The sequence below is a fragment of the Bison bison genome, unplaced genomic scaffold (genome assembly GCF_000754665.1).
Source record: "Bison bison bison isolate TAMUID 2011002044 unplaced genomic scaffold, Bison_UMD1.0 scf7180017864280, whole genome shotgun sequence".
Classification (NCBI taxonomy): Eukaryota; Metazoa; Chordata; class Mammalia; order Artiodactyla; family Bovidae; genus Bison; species Bison bison.
The window spans coordinates 7,447,391-7,458,171 of NW_011494852.1; the positions used below are offsets into that span (position 1 = coordinate 7,447,391).

Below are 10,781 nucleotides of genomic sequence, written 5' to 3' on the forward strand. Positions count from 1 at the left end.
TACACACATTCCTTTAGGAAGGGCTGGGGGTCCAGGGCCTCGTGACAGGCAGCAAAGGGGCCGTTGAGCTGGGTCAGCATGCCACAGAAACGACTGTCCTCATAGTGCTGGGCCTGCTCTGGGGTGCAGGCAGGACAGTTTTCTTGGCAGCCATCCTCACAGAGGTAGTCCCCGTCATCCAGCTTCCAGCTGCTGGCAAACTCCACAGCATCGGGAGCCTGCTCTGAGTCAGGTGTAAGGAAGTCATCAGTGGGGTCACCATTATAGTTGCCACACAGTCCACGCACCTGGCCCTGAAAGCGCACGGGCAGGCTGAGTGCCAGCTGGGCATCCCAGTCGTAGCTGACCACCAGTCCGAAATCCAGCTCCACCACGGCCCGTGTCCCACTCTGGTACACTCGCAGGCGTCCCCCAGACAGGGAGGCAGGCAGGCGTGAACGCTGGTTGTCGATCTGCGGAGGGAACGAGGAGGGGAGGGTCAGATCCCCGTGTGGTCTGGCCTTCAGCCCCTCTTCTCTTCCCACAGTGTCCCTCCTCTAGCCACATGGGGATTCCTCCCTCCTGTTAGCGCCACCCATCAAGCTTCAGCATCTTTGCTCCTGCCTTTCCCTTGGCCCAAAAGGTTCTTTTCCTAGAAATACACATGGCTCACTCCCTTGCCTCTTACAAAGACTTTGCTCAAATGTCACCATCTCAGGGAGGCCATCCCCAAGCACCCTATTTTATATGGCAACTCCTCCTTAGTCCCTGTTCCCTTGCTCTGCTCTATTTTTTCCCCCTAGTGTCTAACTTTCTAAAATGCCATCTGCAACAACTATCTGATGTTTATTGCTGTTTAGTCTCTAAGTCATGTCCAACTCATTGCAACCCCACGGACTGTAGCCCACCAGGCTCCTCTGTCCACAGGATTTCCAAGGCAAGAATACTGGAGTGGGTTGCCATTTCCTCCTCCAGGGGATCTTCTCAACCCAGGGATCGAACTCACATCTCCTGCCTTTGCAGGCGAGTTTTCTACCACTGAGCCACCAGAGAAGCGCTAATCTGATGTGTATCGTCTCTAACTTGACAAGACTGTCAGCTCCACAGGACAGGGGTTTTGGTCTCCTTCAATCACTGCTTCATCTCCAGATACGAGAACAGTACCTGGCAGAATAGCAGGCACTCAGTAAGTGAATTAGGCACTGCTGTATTAAGTATACACTCACTGGGCACTGACTCTGGGCCTGGCCCTGGCCTGGGAGAGCCCTGGAGATATATTGATGACCAGATCCCACTCCACTGGGGGAGACAGACCTGTCACTGGATAGTGACAGATCCTAGTGATCAGGGCTGGGACGATGGAGAAATAAGAGGCTGCAGGAGCCTAGAAAAAGGGCAGACCTAAATTTTCAGGTCAGAAGAGGCTTCCTGGAGGAAGGGACACTGAACTGAGCTGTAAAGGACCAGGGAGAGAAAGAGCCACAGAAACCAAGAGGGAGAGAGGTGTTCCTTTGCAAATGTCCTTAGTGGAGACAGAGAGTCCAGCTGGGAGATAAGGAATGTATTCTCTCTGTCCCCAGGACCATTTTCCTCTTCCTGAGCATCTCTTTCTGATTCTTTCTTCACACAGTCTTGTCTTAGCCAAGTAGATGGAGTGTAAAACAAGGGATAACAGACAGAGAGGACAGCATGAGCAAGGTCAAAGGTAAGACATCATTCATTCAGTCAGCAATGCCTCCCTGAGTCTTCCTGTGTGTCCAAGTCTATGTCAGGCAGTGACTGAGACAGCCCACATTCACAGGCTCTCAGTCCAGGGACCACTGTCCAAATCCATCTCTTGCTTAAGACCAGGGGTCTTCATTTTTTCATGACACAAGTAGTATCTGTTCAGTACAGAAAACTTCAAGAGCACACATGATTAAAAATGAGAAAAGAGAAAACCACCTATATTGCTACAGACACACACACACATATTTATGCATCATGCAAGTTTCTTTTTCTACTTTTAAATACATTTTTTTAAAAATAATGAGCCCATCTGAAGTCACCATTTCATGAACCTCTATTGTCTCTAAAATAGTCTTGTGGGCATCCTAGCATCATTCTACCTGTAACTCTAAACCTTTGCTAAGTCACTGACCTCTGTAAGGATCTGACAAAGTAATAGTTCATCTCTCTGAAAAACTGCACAGCAGATACAAGATCCTGGACATAAGTTCAAGGGATCTGAGGTCCCCCTGAGTTTGTGTTCAACCTATCTAGACCTCAAAAACACCTGCTTTAATCCACACGGTTATTGATCTCACAGATCCACCTGCACACTCATAAGATGAGAGAAGTACAAGAATATTCATGGGGACTTCCTGGCTGTCCAGTGGTTAAATGTCCGTACTTCTATGGACTTTTAAAAAGTCGAAACCTACAGAGGGCGCAGGTTTGATCCCTGACTGGGGAACTAAGACCCCACATGCCTCTCGGCCAAATAAATAAATTTTATAAAAGAGATCTCCATTAAAAACTATAACTTTAAAAAAAGAATATTCAGGGCAGTAGTGCTCACCATCATGAACACAGCATCCAATCACAGGGGGCTGAGCAAAAGGAACCATAATGCATTCAGCCAATGGCAGGCTGTGCAGCTATAGAAAGGAAAGAGGAGGCTCCCTCCCCACTGAGGAAACAGCTCCAGAATGCACTGTTCAGGGCAAAGTCAAGTGCAGAACAGAGCCCACGTGCAGTACTGTTTGCTAACAAAGGGGAGAGGTAAGAATGTGTGTCTATATTTACTTGTATTGGCATAAAGAAACCCTAGATGAACACTCAAGAAATCAGTAAAAGTCGTTACCTGTGGGGAGCAGGGGAAAGCAGGTGGAGATGGGGGTAAAAGCAGGACCTTTCACAACGTGCCTTCTTGTTTTGAGCTGTGAATGCTTTATCTATTAAAAAATTAATTGCAGCAACAGGGAAGAACTTTGAAACTACTATGCTGAGCTTAAAGAAGCCTTCCACAAAAGGCTTCTTGCACTGGCTGATTCCGTTACTATGAAGTTCTTGAACCAGCAGAAGTAATCTCTGGTGGAGAAAAGTTAGAACTATGATTGCCTCTATGCGTGGGTTGGCCATTGTTTGAGAAGGGACATGAGGGAGTTTTTCAGAAGGATGAAAACATTCTGTACCTTGACAGAGCTTAGATGTGCACATTCATCAAAACTCAGTGAGCCGTCCACTTACGATGCGTGGATTTCGTTATGTTTAAATTTTATCTCAAAGGTAAACAAAAATGTAAAAATATTATATTCTAGTTAATGGTATACATGTTGAAATCTCTAGGGATGAAGTGCGTTGATGTCTAGAACTTACTTTCAAGTGCAAAAGAACAAATTTGCAGTCAGTTGTAGTGAGGTGGGTGAACCTGGAGCCTGTTAGACAGAGTGAAGTAAGTCAAGAAAAACAAATATAATACATTAAAGCATATATATGGAATCTGGAAAAACAGTACAGATGAACCTAATTGCAGTGAAGGAATGGAGATAACAGACATAGAGAACAGACTTGTGGGCACAGTGGGGGAAGGAGAGGGTGGGATCAACTGAGAAAGTAACACTGACCTATATACACTCCCGTAGGCAAAACAGGCAGCTGGCGAGAAGCTGCTGTGCGGCACAGGGAGCCCAGCCTGGCGCTCTGTGATGGCCCAGAGGGGTGGGATTGTGGGCCAGTGGTGAGAGACTCTAGAGGGAGGGACTATATATACAAATGTCTATGTACATATACAGAGACATATAGTTTTGATTGATTTACCATGTTATACAGCGGAAACCAACACAACATTGTAAAGCAATTATCCTTCAATTAAAAATAACTTTAAAATTAAGTGAATAAAAAGAGGGATTGTTGAGTGGACAGAGGGACAGGCAGATGTTAGATGTATGATGAACTAAGAGGAGTAAAGTGTTTAGAATCTAGGCAACTGGCAAATGAGTGTTCACTGTACAACGATTTCAATCTTTCTGGATGTTTAAGCATGTTCATAGCAATATAGTAGGAAAAAAATCACTCCTCATTTATTTTCCTATTATTAGATTGCTGTTATTTATGTTGGCTGAGTAGCGATCCATTTACCAGAGGCAGAATAGCCTAGAGGTTAAGATGCAGGCTTGGGAGCTACCCTGCTGGTGTTCCCAGCTCCATCTCTTACTAGCCTGAAGCTCTTGAGTAGTCATTCATTGTTCTGGACCTCAGTTTCCTCATCCAAAAGTGTTAATAGTGCCTACCTCCATAGATTGCCGTTAGCATTAAATGCATTAATACAATAGAAAGTGCGAAGAAACAAACCCAGCACATAGTAGGTACTCACTAAAATTTTAGGGTTTGGTCACTTAAGAAATTCCCATTGTTGGATATCTGTCTTCTTTCTCTCCCCGACCCTCACTGCCTTCTTGATACAATAATATAAACACATTGGCATAAACCTGTTTTTCTAACCATATCTCTGAGCATTCTTAAAACTTTTAGAAATCGAATTGCTGAACAAAAGGATTTTAAGGTTCTGCCACTGGTTTTCAAATCCCCCTTCCCCAGCCCCCACGCCCTTGGCCCACTTCTCTGCACCCTCCACCCCATGGCAAAGAGCTTGGGTCTGGGGTCCAACACCCAGACATTGCCTCCTCCATCTGACTGGCAGGCGGCTCCTGGGTATTAAACTCTGATGGCTCCTCTGGATCCTTACCCGTGCGAAGCCAACTTCCCCTCGGGCCAGTGACACTGCATGGTTGTAGGCGCGCACGGTCACCAAGCCCACGTAAGAGACACGGCGGCTGCCTCGGTGCTCGTTCTTGGCATCGACGCTGAAGGCAGGCAGGCTGTCATCGTTACTCTGCAGCTCCGCCAGTGAGTACAAGCATGTGCCCATCATGTCGTAGTAGCGGCCGTCGAAGGTGGTATAATGGGGGTCACCCTGGGCACGGCAGGTAGCCATGGGGGCCACGCACCTGGCCTGCCCATTTACCACCTTGCAGAGCTGCCTGGCAGCACACTGCTTGCCTTCACAGGGGGTCTTCTCCAGCGACCGCTGGGCTGGGGAGGGAAGGAGGATGGCCACAGAGAAAGAATCAGAAGTGTCCACCCAGTGGGAATCCTGGAGTTCTCCTGCCCTGGGGAGTTTGGGTGGCTGACGCCCAGCCACCCATTCAAGAAGTGGGGAGACTGAAGTCTGGAATTTCATAGGGAGAGAGCGGCTCAGGCTTGATTGTTCCTAGGTTTGGTGGTTCCCCAGTTTAATATGGCTCAGCCCCGAGGAACTGGAAGGTGGTGAAGAGCCACTGGCAGGGACAATCACAGAAAGGCCTTCATTTTTGTTTTTTCTCTCTGTTTCCCCCCTTTCCTCTACCTTCCCACTCAGGGTAAAAGGTTAAGGAATCCTTTTTTAAAGATAGAAAGTGGGGACTTCCCTGGTGGTCCAGTGGTTAAGATTCCATCCTTCCAAGGCAGGGGGCTCAGGTTTGATCCCTGGTCAGGGAACTAAAGTCCCACATGCTGTGCGGTGTAGTCAAAAAATAAAAATAAAATAAAGATAGAAAATGGAAAACAGACTGTTCAACAGAATGGAAATGGCAGAGTTAGGTTGCCTATATTTGAATCTTGGGACAACTAATTACCTGTGTGACGCTAGAAAGTAATTTAAAATTCTCTGTGCCTCAGTTTCCTCACTTGTGACATGGGGGTGATAGTAATACCTTCTTCACAGGGACAGTTGGGAAGGGGAGAGTGGCCAGGTTTAAATAAGCTAAAACATAAGTTAGGGTTTGGAACTGATCTCAGGTGTTAATGAGGTTATTATCTGTTATTAACATTCACCTGTCTTTTCCCCATCACTAATCAAGCCCAAAGTGGCCCTTTGCAGCTGAGTGGCTTCCATGCCCTGGAGGGTGGACAGGAGTGCTGGGGACCCGTGTCTAGGATCCTTGCTTCGGGAGGGGGGCCCACACAGGAAGAAACAGCTCTTCCTCCCCTGTCCCCTGGTCTTCAAAAGCTCTTGCCTTCTGACTGCTCACAATAATGGCTCACCCTTGCGTGGCCCTGCTCACTAGCCTGATGCCCCCTAAAGGCTCCACTGCGTTAACTTATTGCACTGTCACTTCACAATCCCGTGAGGGGTGCAGGCGTTCTTCCCATTTTGCAGATGTGGAAACAGGTCCACAGAGGTGAAGTCACAAGCCCCAGGTCACACAGGCAGAGGTGGGATCTCAACCTGGGAAGTCTGGCTTCAGCATCCGTGCCCTCAAACGCTGCACTGCCTGGTGGCAACTCCTCGACAGGCTGGGCCCCCAAGCACACACAGGGCCGGATCCTAGAAATGAACTATGTTAACACATACAAGGTCCCTAGAGTGGTCCCTGGTATTTTGAGAAATACTCCCCCCACGGTATCCATCATTATTATATTAATACTTTTAGATCTCCTGAGTTTGGCTTTCATATATGAGGTGTATGTGTGAGGGAGGGAGTTAGTAACTGGTATAGTTGTAGCTTCCCAGAGGGGCTCAGTGGTGAAGAATCCACCTGCCAATGCAAGAGATGCAGGAGATGAGGGTTCAGTCCCTGGGTCAGGAAAATCCCCTGGAGGAGGAGGAAATGGCAACCTACTCCATTATTCTTGTCAGGAAAATCCCATTGACAAGGGAGACTGGCAGGCACAGTCCATGGGTTTGCAAAGAGTCAGGCATGACTGAGTGACTGAACACACACATAGTTGTCTATCAGTTGCTAGAATAACAAAATATTTTCAAGCTGGTTGGTAAGAAACTGCTGACCTGATCCCAGCCCGTAAAGATCCCTTCCTCTTGGCACCCTGGCTCTCCCCAGACCCCCTCCTTCCACAAAAGCAATAGAAAAAGGGCTGATGCCAGACACCCTGCGGGCTTCTAGAACCCTGCTGCAGAGCTGTGTCTGGTATCTCTGCAGACTGGTTGGGACTCTGGGTCTTGCCAGTTGCTAAACATTTAGAGAATTGCTTCTGTGGTAGGGTTGGGGGAAGAGGACAGGGAGGACCTGGGAAAGCTTAAGGAAAGGAAGGATGGCAGGGAGGATTCAGGTAAGTGGGAGGCAGCTCAGCTGACCCAGAAACCACAGATGAGCACAGAGATAATGGGAAAGGGGAAAAGGCAGGAGAGTCGGCAAAAGGGTTACCATCTGGACAGGGTCAGAGGTCATTTTTTGTCACTCACTCCGGCCACAGGCAGCTGCTGTCCCGAAGCTCACGTCCTGGTATAGCCCGAAGGTGAGCAGCCCAAAGCTGGTAGCGGCCTCGGCCACATGGACACTGTCAGTTGTGCCAAAGTCCAGTTCGGCATATGAGAACTCACTGCCTGGCACAGCGGCCCAGGAGAGTTTGGCCCCTAGCCTCTGCCCATCCATGGTCAGCTCGCCAGCAGCCTTGGTTGGCGCCACCACCAGGGCCACACCCTTAGAGCCTGGCACACTCCTCACCACGTAGGCAGGGCAGTAGGCCGCCACGTCTGGGATCAGGACCAGGTGGGGGTCATAGGTCTCTCCATCTTTGGTGGTACCCGCACCAAACATCAGGACTTGGATGCCCACGTCTGCAGACAGGTAGAGTGGCCGGGACTGCTGGATCTCAAACTCTGCCACGTTGCCTGCCTGGAGCCCCCGGGAGCCAGCGGTGCCCCCCAGGTGGTAGGTCAGCCTTGTGGCCTGGCTGGCCATGACGTAGATCACATCATGCTGGCTGTGGAAGGACAGAGGGGGCACCACGTAGCGGGTGCCCCAGGCAGACGTGGGTAGCAGCTGCTCTACCACATGGTTGCAGTTCGAGTTTCTCTGGGCACAGCTGTGGCCGGAGAGGACAGCCACGGGGCTGCTGGCAGTGACCTTTGACCCCGAGAGGTTAGATGTGCTCTGTATCTGGGCCACCTGGTAGGGGTCCAGGGTCACATTCAGGACACGGCCTGCTGCGTAGGACTTGCCCTTGAATGTCACCGACCCCTTCAGCCGTATACTGACAGAGGCACCGGCTGCACCCGCCACCACAGCAAACTCCTGGAGGTTCCTGGACGAAGGGCTGGAGGGCGTGAGCACAAAGTACTCAGTGCCCAGGGCGCGGACAGGCCTCAGCAGTGTCACATCCGCCGTGCTGGGCTTAGCGTTTACCGCCTGCACCGAGATGGCACGGTCAGCGCGGACCACCACCGCATGCTGGAAGGTTTTGCTGCCGACCATCTCAGCCTTGGCGCTGATGTTGACCAAGACTGACTGCCCTGGCCTGACAGTGACCTTCTGTGTGGTGCCATCTGCCCGGCTGAGGATGGAGACTGAGGTGAGGCTGTCCGACAGACTGGAGAGGAGGAGGCAGAGATAGGCCTTGCTGTACCCGGGATTATAGTTCTGTAGGAAGGCCGTGAGGAATTCCTCACCCCCGCTGCTCTGGGGGTCCACTGAGGCCTCCTGGGTCAACCCTGGGGTGAGAAAATGCAGTCGTGGGTCTTGCCTTATCCAATCCCCCCTACCCCTGTCAGAGAAGCAGCCTCCTGCCCTGTGCCTGGCTCGCAGGTTGAAACATTAACATGAGTTTCTGTTTTCTCTCTTCTCTCTCCTTTTCCCTTAGTCACGCAGTGATCACCTACCAACCTTTCTGGCTTTTGCCTTCCAGAAGCCTGAACACTTCAGACAGGGCTCTCAGGCTCAAATGCTGATGGGGCCCAACAAGAGACATAAATGTGTGAGACAGAAGGGGCGACTGTGGGGCTAGAACATTCATATGCCATACGCATTGCTATTGGCTTTAATCTGTTGTGGTTATGATGTCTTATAGGTTCTCCCTTAAAAATGTCAGATCTTACCATTTTTCAAAAGAAATTGGAGAGTTGAATTTCTGTGTGAAATTTCCAATCCAAAATTGTTTTAAGTAAGCAGTATGGGGACGTCCCCAGTGGCTAAGACTCCGAGCTTCCAGTTCACGGAGGCTGGGTTCAATCCCTGATCAGGGAACTAGATTCCATATGCTGGAACTAAAAGTTCAAGTGGTGCAACTAAAGATCCCACTTGCTGCAACTAAGACCCGGTGTAGCCAGACAAATAAATAAAACAAATACTGCACTGTGGGGCCCAACCTCAGGTGCCAGTTTGTGATTTCTGTGTTCACAGGATGAAGCATGAGTGTGAAGGGTAAAAGGGGATTATGAGAGTATGGACAAAATGTCTCCTAGCAATAGAGAGGAGTGGGCACTTTTCAACACCTCCATCAAGGAAGAGATCCTCCAGGGCTGAGAGGAGACGGGGAGAGGAAGAGAGAGATCACTCTATGGGGTCTTAGAGAGTGTTGTGGGGGGTTACAGAGGGACTGTCTGCTGAATAAGGGGAGCCTTGAAGAACATCCCAGTGTCCCACAGCACCAGGGGATCAGGGGGATGAATGTAACTAGAGTAACCTAAATAGATGTTGACTGGTAACTAGAGGCCCCAGATGTCCCATCCGTCCCCCGAACTTTGGCTTTATGTAGGACTCTAGTCCTGGACAAAGCCCTAGAGAATTAGGCACCAAGCCCACCCCTCCAAATGATGTTAGTGAAATCTTCCATCACCTCCACAGAATGAGGCTCTAAGTCAAAACTTGAGTTGAGCTGCAGAAAATCAAGAAAGTAGCAATTCTTACCTACTTGAATTCAGGGACTAAAGATTTTACCTGCTTCCCTCCAGAACTGACAGAGGATGGGTGAATTCCACCACATTTCTCTGCCTGACTTAACGGCCCTCTCTCCCAATCTCAGCTAGCCTGAGGTCACACTGGGAGATGGGTTTGCAGAGGTGGCTCCAGTGGAGGGTGCTGACTCAGGCAGGCAGAGTTCTTCAGTCTGGAACCAGGACATAGATGGGATTTCGGTCTAACTTACCCCACAGGAGGGTTGCTCCGGCCCAAAGCATCCACCAGCTCCGCAGGGAACCCATGTCTGCAGTGGGAGAAGAGAGGGGGTCATGGGAGGCGGATCTGTCCCTCTGTCAGAGGACAAAAGTGCCTTGTCTCTGGACAAGGGCTACCTGGGTACTAGGAAGGCTGAGGTGAGCTGGGTCCAAGGGCCAACGTATGTATAAGGGGAGTTGGACATCTGGTGGGTCTGGTGGTTGGGCAGGGAGGGCAGAACAGGAGTCGGATGTCCTGTGGGTCTGGTAGTGGGTGAGATGGGGAGGCCTGGAGCCAGGGGCAAGGGTAGGGGACCTGATGTCCTGCTTCTAAAGGTGACGCGGCCTCTCTCACCTGCAGGTTCCTGGAGCTGTGGGAATGGCCTCTGGGCTGGCCTATATAGTGGAGTCTCTTAATTCCTCAGGCCACACCCTGGGCCACCTGCCACACAGATGGTGCCAACTTCCTGGAGGAGGCTTCTGACCCCAGGGTCAGCTGGAATGGGCACCCTGGAGGCCTGTGAAGGGTGAGGGCAAGCCTGCATGCCTGATTCCTGAGAGGGGTGTGAGAACAGCTGGTGGCTGTGCCTAGGGAGTCTGCTAGAGACTTCAGTCCTGGCAGGGTGGTGTCCCCAAGAGAAACAGCTGGGGAGCAGGGTGCTGAGGGCCTGGACCTGGGCTCTCAGACGGCAGGGAGCAGGAGCTGAAAGTGGCATTTGGTCCTGTTTGCTGGTTTGATGGCTAGATTTGTTTGCTTTTTTTTTTTTCCTTTTGGCTCCTGCCAGGAACAATAGTGAAGGACTCACATCCGGGTCCCCTGTCCCCTCAAGCTCTTCTCTGGCCCCCAGCTATCCATATCCTGTTTCCAGTCACTCGAGGCGGGGGTGGG

General features: G+C 50.4%; 1 protein-coding gene across 1 annotated transcript in view; it reads right to left on the bottom strand.

Annotated features, from left to right (window-relative positions):
- Positions 1-10,280, bottom strand: part of FCGBP (Fc fragment of IgG binding protein) — a 42,317-nt gene extending 32,037 nt beyond the window's left edge. Inside the window, exons 1-5 of the mRNA XM_010849227.1 lie at positions 10,248-10,280; positions 9,886-9,942; positions 7,205-8,452; positions 4,709-5,055; positions 4-452 (exon numbers count right to left, since the gene is read on the bottom strand). Coding sequence (XP_010847529.1) covers positions 4-452; positions 4,709-5,055; positions 7,205-8,452; positions 9,886-9,940 — 2,099 coding nt within the window. The 5' untranslated portion in view covers positions 9,941-9,942; positions 10,248-10,280. The remainder of the gene's footprint in view (positions 1-3; positions 453-4,708; positions 5,056-7,204; positions 8,453-9,885; positions 9,943-10,247) is intronic.
- Positions 10,281-10,781: the final 501 nt, after the last annotated feature.